Here is a 19,780-nt window from a genome sequence, read left to right on the forward strand (position 1 = left end):
ATAAAAGGAAGGAGATCCGTCTTGATTTTTTGCATGTGGTCAATGCGTTTGCTGATTGATAACTGTCTAATCTTAAGATGGTTTTGTGGCACGTTACAAACATACATATACAGTCGAAATATAGTTGTGTTGAGTTAGGTTGAAGAATTTTTACCAGATTTTTAAAATGAGATATAGTGCTTTCTTTGTTCGGTAGGAGATTTTGCACTTTCATATTCTAGTTCCTCATTTGAGCGTTCTTTTGCTCTGTTGGTGGGGCATAAACTCATAAATAGTTTTTGTTTTTTCTTTAAATAATAATAAAAGTATGCATTCAAGTAGTAGCTTTTTCTAAATAGTCGAGTAAAGTCGAGTAGGGCTGGCAACAAGGACTAGGAAGATACGGGCTAGTTTGTTTTTTTAGGGGAAGGCTTTATGCAAGATATGCACGTGAGTAGGTCAGTATATGCGTATTTGCCAATAGAGGAAAACACGTAGTAAGTAGGCTTGCTTTTTCGTAGGGATAGGTAGCTTGACAAGGGATGCCTGGGATAGCACATAGGAAAAGTATAGAAGGAAAGGCGGCGGGAAAGTAGCCATGGTCAAGGTAAACAAGTACTAGGTCTTTTCTTTCCGAAGCAAGTCAAGGACAACTAGGTCAGTCTGGGGGGGGGGGCAATCCTCTAGATCGATACTTCTCTTCCACAGACTAAACCAATTAATAAACAATTTACAGAGTATTCTTGCATTCCTATCTGGTCTGCATCTCTCCTATCGAAACTATAATATAACCTTAATGGAAGGGCCCTGGTTCTGCCTTGCCAAACCGACAAATCCAGAAATTGTAGATGAATTCATCGGGCTTAACGTGTGATTTCGTTATAAGTGAACAGGCGTCGTCGTCCAGCCGTGTCGAGTTGGGATTAGAGGAGAGAGCTCGAATGGATAGGTCCAGTGAGGCGGGTGTGGAGCACGAAGGATTAAGAAGGTCCTCTTTATTTCCGGAATCAACAAGAAAGACTTAGCAGCCCAAATAAGGTAACCCTTTCCCCCTCCCGAGTCTATCGTATCCATAGTTTCAGTGGGTATCGAACTGCGAAGCGAGGAAGCTATTTCAATTGAACGGGCTTACTTTCTTACTTGGTTCTTTTGTAGAACAACCTTGGTATGAAGCTAGACGATTCAAACTATATAAGCATAAGCAATTCAAACTAGACATTTCGACCTTCATCCCACCCGAGAAATAATAAGCAAAGAGCCCGTAAGTCGGGCATAGAGAAAGCGACTCCTGAGATTGAGGGGGATAGGATACTATCTCCTAGCGCATATATGAAACGATAGCAGGTTTTCTACCGGGGGGGGGGGGCTTTCGATTGTAATTTTTACAATTAGTAGTTCTTGCTTTGATAAACTCATAGTTAGTGTAGTTTGGTGTAGTCTTTGTGGCCGGGACGAACTGGATTCGAACCAGATAAGAGCCGTGCGTTCCCTTCTTTCCAAGCGTCCCTTTGGTTTCGCAGTTCAAGAAGAGAGGCAACCTCTATCTCTTTCTCTACATCTGCGGGCCGGTAGGCCGGCCAACTAACTCTTCAAATGAAGCCCTTTATCTTGATAACGAAAAATAGAATGATGATGATGGCGACCATTCATTCCTCCTCTTGATTTGCATTTTGTTGTAGTTCGGGTGGGATCTTATCAAGCTCATCTTGAAAATGAAGCTTTATAAAATCCCATATAACTCTTCTTTGCCCTTCAGTGTCATCCGTCTGATTGACGAAATCAATTAACCCAGCGTCTGTTGAATGAAAGTTCTCCGAGATCTCTCGGATACACTTGTTTTTGACAACATCAGCATCTCCCACGTAGGCACATAATTGATCATAGAGCGGGGAAGTGGAATCATTCCTTTTGAAATTCTCGAATTGCTCGTCAATTCTAAAATCCTTTATGGATTCGACATATTGCCTAATATCTTCCTGATCCTGAGCCGGTCGGTTCAAGTCAATAGTTAAAGGAGGCACATCGCTCCCACCCCTTTGGTTAACGCTCTCACTATCACTATCAGATGATAGCATTAGATGAACGTGTGGGGCTTTGTACGTTTCCTGCCCCGAATGGGAAGGACTTTCAAGCCCCCCTGTGCCCACGGTCCCACATCGCTCCTGCCCCCAGAGGGCCGGTACCATTTCTTCAATCAGCGTGGCACCATATAGCAAAACATATTGTAAAAGTGACAGAATCACTTCCAGTAGTGCTTGCCTAACCTGATCTGTCACGATCAAGGAGGGATCCACTACTAAAGCAGCTATCACAATGATAACTATGAAAAGTCCCCCCCATTGAAAAAAAACAAGAATCAGATGATAGATCAAGTCTTACCGAAATTGGATTTCCTTTTCGTGCCATATGTCGCTTATACTTTACTTTTTCCCCCCTTTGCCCTTTCAAAAGTGGTTACTCCCGATCCGAAGCACCCCTTTTCCATTCATAGAGAGATCCAATCGTCAAAATCAATAAAAAGGCCATCATGGACCAAGATCCAAACAGATCAATCTTGTTAGGAGGTACTGCCCAAGGAAAAGAAAAGGTGACTTCCGGATCAGGGATAATAAATAAAATAGGAACCGGATAAAATCGTATATCGAAACGACTTCTGGCATCACCGGAGGGATCGGAACCACATTCGTAGGCCGACAATTTTTCTGGATAGGTCGAACTATTGGAAGCAAATGGAAAAGGAACACCGAGTGGAATCAAAGAAACTAGCGGACTGATCACTAAATAGATACAAATAGGTGCAAATTCCGACATCACCAAAGCCCACTTCGTTCTCTCGCTCTCCTCGCGGCGCTCCTTGCTCGCGGAGCGGCATACCGAAAAAAAGACGCTCAGATGTGGATTCGAACCTACGTAGAAAACCTTCAACAGATTTACAGTCTGTCGCTTTTGACCGCTCGGCCACTCTCCCCTTCCCGGGGATACGCCCTCCTCAAACAAAGGGTTCCTGAATAAGAAGGATGGCGGCCTTCGTTCTTAAGTTAAGAAGAGCAGATGGAACTATTAGATTTGCTAGCGTTCCAGGAGAATAAATAAGGTCATTTAGTAAGTTCATAACAATTTATGTAAAGCAAGGGGCAAAGCTTCTACGACAGCTTCCCCCTCATTGCCATCGTCGGCCTTCCCCAGCTCCCCTCCTTCGTCGCTTCTGGCTAAGCATCTTTCGGCGGAGGAAAGGAGGCGACTAGTCGCTTCTGGCGAAGCAGCGAGTTCATGAGCAAGTGAATGAACGAGCAGCGAGTGAAGTGCAACAGTCGTAAGTAAGGCTCGCCATGTTCCTAAAAGGAGTGACCATCTTTTCTTCCCTTCTACTGAAAATGAGCGAGCAGCAAGCATAGGCAATAGTTTCCGTAGGGGTGGGGCGCAAGCAAGCGTTTTCAGGCTCCGCTAGCTAGCGTACTCTTCTGCTATCAATGAAACCGAAAGAAAAAACCAGTGCCCTTTCGTATAGATCGAGACGCAGTACTTTTTCTTTACTTCTTCCATACTAGGAAGAATGGAAGGAAATCCTTCGATAACACTTCTTCCTTATTTGAAGAAATGATATCCGACGCCCGTGGAAACTCTTTCATTTCAAAAAAGTTCTTCTTCTTAAGAAGCAAATAGCATTTCCTATTGATTTGTCCCCTGGACTAGACCTATGTAGATTCGGAATTATCCGTCGCTACGCTGTTCCCAAGGACTAGCAAAATCGAAATAGCGAAATTCTTGGGTCATCTCAATGGGTTCAGAAACCACACGTTTCTCTGGATCATCATAGCGTACTTCCACATATCCACTCAGAGGAAAGTCTTTTCGTAATGGATGACCCTCGAAACCATAATCTGTTGATATACGGCGTAAATCCGGATGATTGATGGAAGAAACACCAGACATATCCCATACTTCTCGCTCCCACCGGCCGGCTGATGGAAATAGACTGACTACCGGAGATATTCGTGTTACTTCGTCTGCACTTGTTTGTACACGAATGCGTGAGTTATACCGAGTACTCAGTAAATTATGGACAACTTCAAATCTGCGTTTTCGAGAGGGATGATCCACTCCGCAAATATCGATCGAAACTTGAACCCTTGTATAGGTATGCCATTTTAGAAAGCACAACAATGGAAATGGGTAGTCAGTATTGGTATAAGATCTATTCCCATGTTCCGATCTTTTCATTTTATGTACCCATTTCTTGGGTAAAATCTCCCAACTATATTGGAAAATGGATTGGTTATCCATAAATGAAAATAAAGAAAGCTTTATTTTGGTTCCGCTTCTTGCTCTAAGCAGAAAGACTTGTCGGAAATCGCCGGTTGGGTTGGTCCGACCAAGAAAGGCATGGGAGTGGAGAGGCAGAAGTGAAAGACTGGCTACCAATAAAGATCCCTCACTGCACACTTTTGAGAGTTATGTATCCAGGATCGGCTGCATGCTCTAGTGTTGAATCGGGTATAGAACCCAGGATGCTTGGTTACAATTCCGAATCCGCTAAACCATCGCTCGGGGAAAAGTATTATACAGAGCATTAGTACTTATTCTGATCCTTTCCTTATATTGAGATTCTAGTTGTTTATTTAAGTCGTATTCGTATCCTTACTGCGGTTTAGTAAGGGTAACAAATAAAAGTATGCAGGTTCTATTTTATTGTTCCGAGACATATGATGATAGCATTGAGAATGAGAAATCTTTGCAAAATGCACGTATTATTAAGGAGTTCTGGAACGATTACTACGTAAGCTGTTGGATATTGACCAAACGAAAAAGACTTCTAATGTTGATATGTATCAGGATGATGTTATAAAGTTGTTGATTAATGAAAAGAAGAATAAAAATGGTGTGTTTTCCGATACTGAATTAATAGATTTACAGAATCAAATTGCAAATTGCACAATGAAGTTCGATGAGGATAATCTATTTAAAGTAACTCCTAACATAGTAAAGTTCTTGATTAATAAAGAGCAGCCTAACGCTAAGCAATATCTAAAGGGTTGCCTACCAAGTAGCTTACCTATGCTTAAGATGTTTGGTATCTATACGCTTGAGGCTATCATGATTCATGTACTAGGCTTGGTATTCAACACTCTTCAGGAATCATCCGCAGTTAAGGCAGCTAGATTTATAGATCAACTTAATTCAACTGTACGAGAACAAGCAAGGTTTCTACAATACAAAGCACCAGGTAGTGGTAAGGTGGAAGCAGTACTCACTAGTAAGGTAGAATCAGTTAAGGATGTTGTTCAGCCCAAAGGTGCTAGCAAAAAAGAGAAAAAGAAAAAAATTCAGTGTCATTATGATATCGGGAAATACTTGCTCCAATTCATGATTGAAAGAAATGTTCTACATATATCAACAGATAGGGGAGTAACAAAAGAAGATCCAGTGCTGGTTCTTAAGAAAGGTCAAGGGTATATAGAGAATTCTTGTTATGTTATGTGCAATTTGAACATAAATCTGCTCCCTATCAAACTAAATCTTCCGATGCTTTGCAAACCCTTGGATTGGCAACCAGCAGAGAGGGGGTCTGATCCTGATACATTATCGGATCTGATAGGAGGTTACTTATGCAAACCCACGGGGGATATCTAGAATCACTTTCGGCTATTAACTTCCCATGACTTAAACCACTTCTATATAAAGTTACATAAAAAAGAATACAAGCAGATGTGTGATATTTTGAATGGGCTTCAGTCTCAAGCGTTTGAAATAAACAAAAGGCTCTTGAGATTTCTGGAAAAGAATCGTCAATGTTTAGTTGAGTGTGGGCTTCTTTTACCAAATGCTCTGGCTCGCGTGAATCCGACAGAAGCCTCAGACATATTGAGGGAGTGCTACTTCAATAACGTCAAAGGTATTAAGAATGCTTGTAGCTATAACATACTGTTAAATAAATTATGAAAACAGGTGCAGCAGGCTAGTTATGAAGATTTTTTAATAAGACTTGCGTCAGCATACGAAGGTTATCAATTCTATTTGCCAGCATTCATGGACTTCCGTGGTAGAATCTACCGTTCAGGTGTATTGCATTTTCATGAGCGTAATTTGTCAAAAAGTTTATTACTCTTTTCTGCCGATCATCCTCAACCTCAAGCACAAAACCACCTGTCGGAAAAAAAGAATCTCAGTCAACACTTAGCATGTGCTGCAGCCTTTAAGTATCAAAAGTTCTCGAACTTAGATGATGCCCTTAAATGGTATAACGAACACCAGACTGAAATGTTTTCTTCGGACGAAAGTTTCATTCAATTTGCTGCGCAAGCTAGTGATCCATTTTTTTTCATAGCCAAGATCCTTTCTCAGGATGAAGGAGTGAGTAATTATCATCAGGTTCCAGTGACCCAAGATGCGAGTGCGAGTGCATATCAAATTATGAGTTATCTCTTGCTTAACTTAGAAATGGGTAGGAGAACGAATCTTCTTCCATCTTCAGACGGTAAAATCCAAGATGTGTACATGTGCTTGCGGGATGAGCTTAATAAATTCTTGGATACCAGATTGAATAATGTTAGTAGTAGTAATTAGAAGAAAAAACTCATAGATTCTATGTTAACCAGAAAGTTCGTCAAAGGATTGTTTATGCCACTTGTATATGGGAAGATAGTACTAACTTTTAGTTTCTAAAGATGTTACCCATATGAGAATAAGTAGAAACATGATTCATAATTGCATGAAAATGAAGAATGAACGAAGACAAAGAGAACAGGGTTGTATCTAATTGTACTAATATTGGGATTAAGTAATTTCTGCTTTGCTAGATCATGCCATCATCCATCTTGACTTTTGTTGAGTTGCCTAGGCTAGCTTCGCTCACACCAAACTCATAGTGCTGCCACAGGCATCAGTTCAATCGATCCTGCTACAGGGAATCGGCACTCTCTTTTTTTCTTTTTCTTTTTCTTCCCCTTCGGCTTCTTAGACCCCTTATTTTGTGTTGTTCCGAGTTTAGACCCCTCATATAATCAAGCTTTTTCTTCCCCTTCGGCTTCTTAGACCCCTTCTTTGAATTAGCTTTTTTTTAGCGCATACGTTTTCTTGCTGGGTAATTTCTCAGAAAGTTTTTGTGTTGTTGATTCCTATTCCTAGGTGTTGTGCTTTTTCCCCTATGCCGCCTATTGGTACTAGTGGAGTAGGATTGGCCTGTAATACAGAACCTATAGGTGGTGTAACCTTTCGCTCAATACTCAAATCTACAATTGAAGCATCTGAGGTTGCATCAATCGAGGATACACGACATAAGGAATTGTTAGATCTCCAAACTGAACTTCGCCTTCACCAAGCGTGGGTTTTCACTGGTCCTAACTAACGGTTGGCAAGCGATCCCCTATTCTGCATCACGAAGATCAGACGGCCCAGAGCCGGAGCGATCATTCCAGCAAGTTACTCAGCTTGAGTTTTTCAGTCAATCAATAGATTGTGCAGTTTCTTAGTCTTTTGGTCCACGTCTTCATGACTTATAGAAAGGGTTTCTTTCTTTTACAAGATCATGGAAGCTTCAGAAACCATCCGAGATCTTCTGGAAACAAGAAATGTTGCATCAAAGGGTTCAGTGGTCATATCATAGTGAAATCGAGTTTCTTGATTTAGTCGATATCAAATTCCCAACTTAGAAATTAGAAAGGACTAAGATTCTACTTCTTCCTCAAATACTGGGAATGTGGATTCAAGTATGATATCACTATTCCACAGATCTCAAGAAAACGAATTGAACAAGTTTGATGGCTGGAAGAAGATAGGAAATATTCAAACATGTATTGCATTTCATCGATCTCACCCTTTGTTCAGTGCCGCATAAGTACCGACTTCTTGAACAGATACCGGTACCGGTCATGAAGGCTTCTCCCTTCTCAAGTCAAGTGCAGAAGCGAAATCCGTTGAGCAAGAAGCCAGTGATCCCACAACATCAAAGTGATACATATGACATATTGGAAATTAGGCTTAGTTTGTAGCTGTGAATATAGTAATGCACTTATTTATTGAGAAATATGTTCTTTCAAGTAGAGCATACTCGGTAGAAAGGAGGTGGCGGAGCTGGGAAGAGGATTATACTTTATCGATTACTTGGACTTAGAGACCAATTATAGAAAGAAGACAGTAGCTGAGTGAGTTTTATGGATCTAGTTTATGAGCAGCTTAACTAGAAAAGCAAGCAGAAGGAATAGAAGAATGAAATGCAGAAATAGGGGAAGGGCGGGTAGCATTTTCAAATGCCAGTTTGAGTGAGACAGTTTCTGTCTGGCCCCCCACTTTTAGGCTGTTCTTCCATTCTGCCTTTGTCTTGCTCTAAGCTACCTGACTTCCTTCCTTTGTTCTTCCATTCTACTTTGTCGGATTCTGATCATCAGTTCTTATCGATCCCATTTTAAGGACAAATCCTGATGTTGGTAAAATATACGTGTTGATCAAGGCCAAGGACAATGAAGCAGCCATGAAAAGATTGAAGAACGAGGTATGATGATTACTTCGGACTACTTTCTGTTCTTCATGCAAATGACCATATTTTCCGTCTGCAATACAGGTAGAAGATACTGAGTTGTTCAGATGTTTACAGGAAATCCATGGGAAAAACTACCACAGCTTTGTATTAAGCAAGCAGGTTCCAGTCGTTGGTAATTTCAGGGAAGCCAACATTGGCATTGCTCCTGAGTTAGCCAAAGAGATCGCGGAAGAAGTGGATGTTATCGTAAACTCTGCAGCAAATACCACTTTTGATGAGAGGTTCGTGAAGCTATACTAGTCTTGCACCAAGGATTGCTTCCATTACTAATTGTGTAAGTTCACATTCCATAGCAATAAAAGTATTGCAACTTGCAGGTATGATGTAGCACTAGACATCAACACCGTGGGGCCATTCCGGATAATGAGTTTCGCGCAGCGGTTTCGAAGACTGAAGCTCTTCTTGCAAGTATCAACAGGTCAGAATGCCAAATAAGAGTTTCTTGTGGTCGAAATCAAATGGTAACCTGTTTCTATTAATCTCAAAAGCTTACAAACAAGCTTTAGCAGTATGTTTGCATGTCATGTTTTTGGCCAAACAGCATATGTGAATGGGCAGAGGCAAGGTTTGATACTAGAGAAGCCATTTTGCTTAGGGGATACCATAACAAAGGGGATAGGTTCCTCAGATTTTTCGGCACATCAGAATACCGTGTTGGATATCGAGGCTGAGATCAAGTTGGCTTTTTACTCCAGAAGGCATTCTTCTGCCTCTGCTTCTGTTACTCAAGAAATGAAAGAGTTAGGTAGTCGAGGTATTCTAGTATTTCCCTGTTACTTTCTCATGTCTGTAGATACGAATACACACATGAAGTATTTGATTTGTGCAATTTATTTATTCATAGGGCCAAACTCTATGGTTGGCAAGACACTTATGTGTTCACAAAGGCCATGGGCGAGATGGTCATCAACTGCATGCGAGGAGAGATACCGGTGGTAACAATCAGGCCAAGTGTCATAGAGAGCACATGGAGGGATCCCTTCCCAAGTTGGATGGAAGGAAACAGGTAAATGCTAAACCCAAATCTGAGGTTGCGGATGTCACATATATATGTGATGCATCCTCGTCTGCTTACCAGATAATGAGCTATTTCCAGGATCTAGCAGTGCGTACTAACTTTTGACGGGTTGATGGTGAGGATCAAGTATATGACCTATATTCCTCACTATTAGAGGACTTCAAAGAGGAGATTCCATCATAATCTCTGGAAGCTAGTGTCAAGGAAGCCGTTAGCCGTCACCTTAACTGAAAGTTGGTGAAGAAGGTGTATATGCCTCTTGTCTATGGTAAGACACAGCATAGTGCAGCAGCGGACATCCAGAAGGGGCTTGACTTCATTAGAAAACGTGCTGAAAGCAACAAAGTGGCGGACATTTTTTTTTGCATTCTGGGACAATAAATTCCCAGCCATTGCTAGGCTGAGCCATGTTAGCAAAGAATGGTTTCTCCAACAATATGAGGATAAATCCCTTACTAAAATGGTAGTGGTCACAAACCCCTTCCGTGTACAATTGAAAACATTAACAATACGAAAGCAAGAATCATCATTTATACTGGGAATGCCTTCCTCTACCAAAAGAGAAAGAGTTGAAGATAACGAAGGAAAGTGGGTGGATACAAAACCAGTTCATATCACTTGTCTTTCTGGTGTTTCAGAATCTCATCGAATACTAGTAAATGCTTTCGAAGAGAAAATAGAAGCACTAGAGAGCTCAAGTTCACTTCATTCATCACAAGATGCAAATGATAATCAAAATGGAGCTAATGAGGAAGAAATCACTTCTACTTAAACTTAAATAGTTCAATACCAACCAACACATAAAGCAATAACCAGATAGATAGAATGATAACACGTAATACGAAGATATCAACACAGCCGGAGTCACGAGGCTCGATAATGACCAATGGGTTAGGATCTGAGGAAGCTTAGTTTGGATGATGGAATATTCGCTGTTCTGATTGTTGAGATACTGCAAATCCACTTATCCAACAATTTCAGTCCATTTTCCTACTTTTTCTGCAAGGGGTTCAACCCCATTCCTATCATAGAAGACCGGCACTTTTGGATGAGGTGTGAACTAAGATAGATTTGAGGGCTGGTTATCACCAAATAAGAATGAAAGGAAGAGGATATCTACAAAACAGCCTGAAGGACCGGCTTTTTGAATTCAAGGGGATGCCCCGGCAACCTTTCAACAACTCATGAATAGTGTTTTTAAAGAGATATGTTGGAAAGGGGTATTGGTCTTTTTCGATGACATTCTAGTGTATAGTTCTACCATGGTGGAGCATCTCAAGTTGCTAGAGGAAGTGTTCCGGCAGAACAAACTTTTTGTGGGTGAGCCAAATTTCATAAAGGAAATACATTATTTATGAAATTGGGGTATCTACTGATACAAACAAGGTAGAGGGCATGACAGCTTGGCCAGAACCAGCCAATGTCAGAGAACTCCGAGGGTTGCAGGGGTTATTACAGGAGGTTTGTACCGGGGTATGGAGCTATCAGCAGGCCTTTAACTGAGTTGTTAAAGAAAGGTGTGGAGAAGAAGCCAGAAAAGCATTTCTCAAGCTCAAAAGTGCTATGGTATGGTGATGCCTTTGAACGTTGACTGGGAGAGCAGCTCGAAAGAGTTGGGACAGACTAGAAGCTTTGAAGTTTATGTTCTTTAATAAGATAATAGCAATCTTGACTTACATCCGGTCAAGATCCCCGTGAAGGAATGCTGATTGAACATCGAGCTGATAAAGAGGGAGTACCATACCCAAGATACTCCATTAAAGGAAAGGTATGCTTGTTTGGTTTCTTTGGTCCGAGAACACACACCACAAACTCTCGCAGTCGATGAGGAAACGTTAGTAAAACTACATTTCAGTAATCCGTCTGGCCTTAACCTCTACGCAAGGAGATCTTACGTATAGACCCATGATTAGGTAACTACTTCTTCTTTTATTCGGAGTATCCAATGGAAAGTGGGCCTCTATCTACAGGTCATGGATACCTGGGCGCTAGAAAGGTTACCGAACCAGGGTTAAGTGAGGCTGTTCAAACTTCACGGCCTTCACTATCGGATGTATATGAGTAAAATCAGACATCAGTATCACAACCTAGCGTTATCCAGATCTTTCGTTGATCCAGGCGATTTTGGGAAGGACTCAGCATTCTCCCACAAAAGGCCAGGCCTTGAGTTTCTAGCCGACTCATATAAGTCAGGGTGTAAATTTTTTTTAGGTGACGTATCTTTCTCTCTGATGTTCTCCGTGGTCTCAAAGGATGATCAGTCGGATAGAGACATTGGTAAATAAAAAGAATAAGTTTACACGCCGGGTGCATACTTCAGTGCCACTAATTAGCGACTTTTTTTTGCCCTTTACCTACACCATGTAGACCGGAGGATTACACAGAATCCCATTGGCGAGTTTCAGACAGCTAGGTTATTCAAGAAACTTTGAATACCAACTCCAATGCTTGGCTTGCTGAATCAGCATATGGATTACTTCATTGAATTTCTCGGCCTGAGCTCTTGTGATTGGTCCACTTGGCAGGTGGAGTGGATCCTTAGCAGGTTCATGTGTTCCTTGTTTACGTAGCTCTTCTGTTGGATCACGTAGCCCCTCCGTTGGATTACGTTGCTCTGCCCTTGGATTACTTGAGTCATTTCTGGGTTTACTTGGCTGCTCCGCAACATGTTGGTTACTTGATCCTTCGCTTTGTTTACTTGGGAGCCCAATACTTATTGGTTGGGAAAATTACCTTCCAAGGAAAATGATCCTCCCACTGGACCGAAAAACCCATATATTCCCATGGGAATGGGTGGTGCTGAACAAGCAGGCAGGCCCAACGTTGTTTATCTTTACTGCAATCCTGGTTAGGTAAAAGGAATTCCGCAGCAGCGGGTACGGGATTAGTTACAACCAACGGAAAGACTTATTTAAATAATAGGGAATTTCCTCATCCAGTCTACTCCTAGGACTACATCATATGCTCCCAACTCCATGGCCAACAAATCAAACTTCAATCGATATCCTTGCATCTCCCACTGTACACCAGAACACATCCCATACAATCGGCCCGAAGAGCATCAATGAGCAGGCCTACTAAATAGGCATAGAGATACATTAGCCGAGTTTGCTTACAACAACTGCTATCACTCTAGCATCGGAATGGCACCTTTCGAAGCACTCTACGGGAACCTTTGTCGTACCCCGATTTGTTGGGGTTGGCACGTACCGACCGACGGGGCCACAGAAGATGAAGGAGAGTGCCGAGAAGATTCCACTTATTCTAGATTAAAAGCAGTTCAGGACCAGGTACGCCGACCACGATATTTGGAGTTTGCAGTAGGTGATCATGCTTGACTTCGGCTTGAACCTACAAAGGGTGTGATGCGTTTTTGAGTGAAGGATTAGGTATAGCTGACCGATACATCGGACCTTTCTTGGCCCATATCCCCCTAGCCCTTACTCCCTTGTTTCGGTGGTTGGTCTCTACCTTTTTCTGTCTCTTGGCTAGTTTGTCTTCCTCTTCTTTTTGAGGGTAACGTAGTAAAAATCCTTTATTTCAGGGGATTTCCCTTTTCTTTCCAAATGAATTTATGCTTAGTCTAAAATTGGTAAATACCAAATAATAATATATATATATTATTATTATTATTAGAAATATGTACCAGTTTCCTGAAACTAACAAATAGAGTTATATCGATATATCGAAATAAGTACCCCTTTTGTAATATACTTCCGCAGAGTGAATACGCGCTCAATGATGAACCTTCAAAAATGCGTTATGCCGCAATAGGTACTAGTATCATTATAGCAAGTTATTTGACTTCGAATGCAATAATTCCGCTAACAGCCTCTATAATACAATGAAAAATAAATGATCAATTCTGTTCCACGATGTATTCCTAGTTTGAAAAGACATGAATGAAGGGCATGATCATTATAAAGTATACCCATTTTTATTTATCCCAGCTGGGTTCTTGTTGAATACCCATAGAGCTCGGATTCCGACGATACGAGCAAAAGCTATGAAAGCATTAGGAAAGGGACACCCGCCTCCATTTTGGATTCGGTCTGTTCCATCTTTTACCTTTGGAAAAATAAAGGGATTGGAGCCGCAAATCCTTGTTGAAGAGGATATGGAGCACAAGAGTGAAGAGTGAAGAGTAGAGGGCGCATTGGATGTGCGCTCCCTATGAACGATGTCCCACTAGAAATGGATCTTCGGAAAGAAGAGTGTTTCTCTTGATATTTCTATTCTATTCTATTTCTATAAGTGAATTATTGATCTTGATCAAATGGAGAAAATGTAGATGTGAAACTATGTTCTTTGAACACCTTCTTCCATGCTATTGAAGCTGGCAAACAGGGGAGTGAGTGAAGAGAGAAGCCATGCCTCTTTCGATGTGAGGCAAGCGATGAACGAGTAGATGCTGCCCTTAGACCAATTTTCTCTTTCGGTAGCTGACACCGAGATGGGCTAGGCTAGGAAACCTTATTCGAGACGATAGGGATGGTAAACAAAGCGATGGGGTATACGTACGAATTGGAATACAAATGAAATCATTGCCTATAAAGATGAACCCGTTAGCGTATAGGAACAACAACATATGAAAGTTGGGTGGATACTCCTATTTAATTGGTTTAACCAGAAACAGAGGATAGGATTCGAAAAGTCAACCGGAAACCGTGCCCTAATCTTTAATTGAGTTCAATACCCCTACTACTAGTATTGGCGTGGGTTCGTATGTATACATTCGTATTGGCTTAGCAGTGCACTTCGTATCCCGCCACATCCGATCCTTTGCTTTGCTTCCTTCTTACTTTTATGATTTTATTGACTACTCTTGTGCAGCTGGGATATAGTGAGTTGAGAAAGGAGATAGTGAAACTTAACTAGTCTTTGTCATGGAAGGGAGCAACTTCTCTCGAGTACGTACAGTACTGAGGATTTACGAATAGGCTAACGTTACCAGTACATAGTGGGTCTATGATAGTGATGTATGGACCACACCAACCTCTCTTTCTAGCCGTAATCGATAAGAAAGGAAGAAATATCATGGCATGTGAAAGCAATAAATCTATAATAAAATAGGTAAAGAAAGGCAAATACTCCGGGGTAATTGGCTTATACCACAATGTTACTCTGACAGGATCCTTGACAAAATAGTCTTGGCTTGTAACCCAGTATTTATTGGACAATATAACTGGCTGCTGAATACGCGCGGCTATCCTGCTAATACTGGCAACCAAAGACATGAGGTTCTTCATACCAGCATAATCATTCTCCCAGTATTGGAAACATACTTTTGTAATAACATGAATGTCTTTAATCTCTGTGTACCTTCCTATTTGCTCTGTCAGCTCATTAGCTGCTGCAAATATTTCTTAGCTATTAGATCCTCTTTCTTCATGGTAGAACTCCAAGACAGATGATAGCTCTTGCTTGTCTTCATGAAAAATTGCAGAAGCCTGTATCAATGAAGAGTAGGCCGGTACCAGCAGAAGATAGTAAATAGTGAGGGAAGGTTGGCTTGACAGGCTTCGTTCTGGATGTTGTAATCTCTTCTCATGGTCTTTGTTCGCTTTATTATCCCGTTGTGAGAATGGCTAGGACTGTGGATCCACACGCCCCTCTAGTCAGTACTTTCCGAGTAGCGCAAGGCTTCTTCGTTGGCAAATAAACGAATTAATGAACTAATTTCCTAATATGACGTGAACTTGAACTAGCATTGATCAAGTCCATGAGCTCATAAGAAGGAGTTCTTCACGTGAGAAAGTCCACGGCTTAGCTTAATTCAATAAAAAAGAAAGTATCCAATCGACTTTAGGAGCGCCATATGTTTCTATCTGAAACGGTAAAGCGAGGCTCGCTATAAGGGTCATAGCTAGTTCAGGATTGGTAGGAAAGTAATACAAATGATTGTAATATGACAACCCCCAGGGGAGCTAGCCTTTGTGTTAAGATTAAAAGAAGAGCCCTCTTTTCATACAACTCGGTGATTCCATTGCTCTATCCGGCCGCAAGATTCGATCGCGTACAGCACGAGCACGAGATGGGTTGGGGACTTAGAAATGAGCTATGCTCCAAGAATTGACCCCTGAACTACCTTTGCCCGCCTTTTCTTGTAGAATCCATTCCCCCTCTTTTATATATTTAGAATGCTTTTAGGGCTAGTGGAATGAGGCTGGAACCCATCAATATCGCTAAACCGGGAGAGTTGCTTGTGTTGGGTTCAAAGTTTCGCTCTACCAAGGCAAGATATAATAGAATATGCATCCAGCTTTAGCTGAATATAGTGAGTGTTCAGCGAAAAAGAAGCTATCCCGCTAAATCTTCCCGTGGGGCCAAGGTTTGTTTGACATAAAGATAGATAAGTGACCTTACTACACACCCATGGGTGAAACTCTCACTCCGATTTGATTACCAGGTTGGGGATAGGCAAACTACTTATCAATGCATTTGTGTTGCTCTGGTGGCCACATATAGAAGAGTTGTTAGTGAAGTTAGCTAGAAAGGGTCGTCATTTCCCTACCATTCAATCTTCCACCTGCCAGATTTATCGTCACTATTTTATTATAGTGGGTATCAGTATCCATTGGATAAATCCCTCCGCATAACACTTCAGCCCTGACTTTTATTGATAAGACGAATGTCTACTCTGCGTGGTTAACAAGCGTTTTCCGAATCATCTATACCTTCTCATCAGCCTCCTGGACAAGATCCGGAGCGCTTCTCCCGATGGACTTAAGCTCTTACGTAGTATATAGTGACTGTAAGGAATAGAGCTTATGTATAGTGCCTGTACGGAGCCACCCACCTCAATGGTGAAATGGTAGCAGCTATTGTGTTGTATGCGAACTCCCAGCTGATAGGCAAGAGAGGGGGCGGCTAGAAAGGGAAAGGAAAGCCGTATCTTTGGCTAAAGTATGTCATAAGACAATATATCAGTGGTCTATACTGCCTGAATCTGAGCCTGAACTGGTGCTGCACATACATGACCAGGATAATATTATTCTCCACACTTATAACACAGACCATTAGCCCTTCTCTTCTGTATTCCTTCAACTGTTTTGCCCCTTGTCGAACTTTGACTGAGACATAGCCTTGCTGCTGCGGGGCAGCCGACTTATAATTCTAGTTACTGTCCTTCTTGTTCATGTAGTGCCTGCCTCTCTCCAAAACTCCTTCCCGCACTTGATTGAGCAAAAGATGCAGCTTCACTAATTGAGTTAGGCACCTGCACTTCCACTGCAGCTCTGAGTTCATTCTTCAAACCCAAAAGAAATTGTGTCACCAGCAGCAGTCCTCCTACATTCAGATCATACAATTTAACCTAGCGGAGCGGATTCAACTACTTAAGATATTCTTCCTCAGAGCCAGTCTGCTCTCTATCATCATCTATCGTCTAAATAAGTAAATAATGAAACCGATATAGATCTTGTTGAGGACCCCCATCCAAGCCATAGGAAATAAAGCCACTGGAGTGCGACGCTCAAAGCAAAAGTAAGTAATAGGGAAACAAGGTTCTATTAGGCTTGCAGGGCTGCTGCTCTTTGAAAGACGAGGTCTAGTGGAAGAGGCGGGTCGGGCAAGTTGAGTACTCAGATTCGGCGCTTGCTTGACATCTCTCTTTGAATCTGAAACCTGACATGACCATTGATTCCGCCTCCATTGCCGGAAAGGATAACGATGGATCTTTAGCTAGCTCATAGGCAGAGGAAAGGTATACGTTAACAGATAAGGAAAAGTGGATCCGCTACCAAATACGTTGTGGAGCCGTGTTCTCCAGGGAGGTTTGAGGGTTCTTGGGATGGGTTCTATGTTGCTGCCCATTCATTTCCTATTAATAAGGAGATATGTAAAGCCAGTCATTCTATTAAAGAGAACTTCCAGTGGCAGATTTTAGATGGTAATTCGGTGCGATTGTTATAAGACCCTTGGCTCGGTGGGACTGCATTGAATAGAAGGCCTATTCCTATGAACATGTCAGAGCTGTTGGAAGGTTTGTCTCTCTCCCACTATCTCATTCCTAATAGGGATTGGCATCTTAGTTTATTAGCTTTTTTTCTCCCTGATGAGGTGGTGCGAGAAATTTCAGCTGTACCAATTCCTAGAAGCATCTGTTCTGATACTTTGACATGGGGGTCTTCTGTTCACTCTGACGATTAGGATGAAGGAAGTATACAGGGAGGTCTGCCAGCCATTTAATGAGGAAGGTGGTCTTCATTTCTCTTGCGTATGGAAGCTTAAGGTCATTCCCTGCATTCCGTTTTTTTGGTGGAAAGCTTATTGGAATAGACTTCCGTGCAGAGAACGAACTTCTTGTCTCAAGGAATTTGCTCCCATTGTCTCAGTGTTTTTTTTATGTTTGTGAAGGGGTAGTGGAGGACATAGACCATGTTCTGGTGAAGTGCACAGTAGCTAATCAAGTGTGGATGGTTGGTCTTCCTGAACTCTTTGAGCTGGAGCTTTGGACTCTACGAGGTATTGGGTGCTTGCCCTATTGAGAGTATCTTACATTCTCTCTTCACCAGACAGATAGACAAATAGGCAATCCGATAGAAAGATTATGGCTTCCCTACTATCAGCAAGCTCCCACAGGCGATGAACTGCTTCTGACTTCTTCATTCGGTTTGTAGCCATACCGTATAGAGTGAAAAATGCCTTTTTTTGGAAGTAGCTAGATTCAAGCAAGCATCCTAGCAAAACGATCTTTTGACAATGGGCTCTGCCCAACACTGGGACTGACTGACTTTATAAGAAGATAGAAAAGGCAGCAATCCAAGCTCTTTTTGAATCGGATATTGGATAGGCTAAGCTAGGTGTAGCCCGCTTTCTCTACGGTTTTGCTGAACTTGTCAAGCCCGGGGGGCCTTTAGGGAATTTTGGAGAATGATAGATTCTAGGATAACACGGCACTAAGGTTGAAAGGGATGGCATGGGTTAAGCATCTTACTTTGGACCTTCGAGCTAAGTTATTTAATAAGGGGCTTCTCCTACTAATTAATTGGAAATCCTTTTTACAAATATCCTCCTCAGAGCGCCCTGGAACCTTACCTTTTCTGAATGGTACACTTTAAGACGTTCAGAATAGAAGAAGAGCAGTCGTCGATTGATTGAAAGTGGATTGACGGCATTCATCAGTTGATTGAAAATGGACTTTTCTTTTCTGATCGAGCGAGGTCCCTTTTGGGCTTAAAAGTCCTTTGAGCCGTGGAATCCCTTTTGTCTTGATTTAGGAGAATAGGCGCATTGATTAGGTTACGTGGTTTGAGCAATCTGCAGGAAGTTTCTTTTCTATTTATTATATATACCATTCATACTCAAGTAAGACGGATAGGGCATATTTGACTAGGAAGCAAGCAAAGCAAGTCCCTCCATACCAGCTAGCAGTCTTGTTTAGGGAGTATCCTTCTTTACTGAGTCAGGTTCCCGGGTGCCTATGCGATTATTAAGGCAGGGTGCTACTGTACCAGTAGTAGAGTGGCTTGAATCAAATCGTTTGTCTAGAGAGGGTGTAGCGATAACCAAAGCTGACTGTACTAGAAACTTGAGATCCTGTATAGGCAACTGGCCTTAGAATAGTGTATTGAACTACAGGACAGGAACGACCCATAATCATTGGCGAAGAAGGCTTGGAAAAGGATAAAACATATTGAAGAGAAGCTTTCACAAAGGCCAATAGCCGATAGCTGATGTCACTAGCCTTAACTTCTTTATCTACTTGAAAGCTGATGAGAGTACGGCTTTCTTAAAGGAAGTGTCCGTGCCTATGATATTTTTTCCTAGTAAAGTAAATAAAATTGGATTCGCCTTTTTCCGTATATATAAAGGCAAGGGAAGCTCTTCGTCGAGCTTCTTATCCATTGAAGAAAAAGACAGACTGAAACTTTAAGACTCAAACCTGCCCCTTTATTATTATTAGTAAGTAAGATAGGTTGCTTGAGCCAATCCTTAAATCGTGGGAGGAAAAGGCATAAAAGTGAGCCCACCCGACTAAAGGGGAGAAATTCAGAACTTCAAAATAATCGAAGAGTGGTCGGAGGTTTGATAACCCAAGGCAAATCCACTTCACGTTATCTTGTTCCTGGTCAAGCTCCCGTACCCGCTCCTTAGTCCCATCCTCCTCATCGAATTAAAGTAACGTAAGGTTTCGTAAGAAACAATTGAATAAGCGTATCAAAGAGAATGAGGTCTAGCACTCCGAAATACCATCGAGAAAGAGCAATAGAACAAGGTTAGAATAAGATCTCCAAAATGGGTGG

At 41.7% G+C, this 19,780-nt stretch overlaps 2 protein-coding genes across 2 annotated transcripts; both read right to left on the minus strand.

The window, feature by feature from the left end:
• Nucleotides 1-2,111: 2,111 nt before the first annotated feature.
• LOC123426648 (NADH-ubiquinone oxidoreductase chain 3) lies at nucleotides 2,112-2,845 on the minus strand. The gene has a single exon (XM_045110516.1). It carries the CDS (start codon nucleotides 2,788-2,790, stop codon nucleotides 2,434-2,436), a length of 357 nt encoding a protein of 118 aa, XP_044966451.1. The 5' UTR covers nucleotides 2,791-2,845; the 3' UTR covers nucleotides 2,112-2,433.
• A 102-nt stretch (nucleotides 2,846-2,947) lies between these two features.
• Nucleotides 2,948-4,518, minus strand: LOC123426638 (NADH dehydrogenase [ubiquinone] iron-sulfur protein 3). Its single transcript, XM_045110505.1, has one exon. It carries the CDS (start codon nucleotides 4,261-4,263, stop codon nucleotides 3,691-3,693), a length of 573 nt encoding a protein of 190 aa, XP_044966440.1. The 5' UTR covers nucleotides 4,264-4,518; the 3' UTR covers nucleotides 2,948-3,690.
• Nucleotides 4,519-19,780: the final 15,262 nt, after the last annotated feature.

This window comes from Hordeum vulgare, chromosome 1H (assembly GCF_904849725.1).
Source record: "Hordeum vulgare subsp. vulgare chromosome 1H, MorexV3_pseudomolecules_assembly, whole genome shotgun sequence".
Taxonomy (NCBI): Eukaryota; Viridiplantae; Streptophyta; class Magnoliopsida; order Poales; family Poaceae; genus Hordeum; species Hordeum vulgare.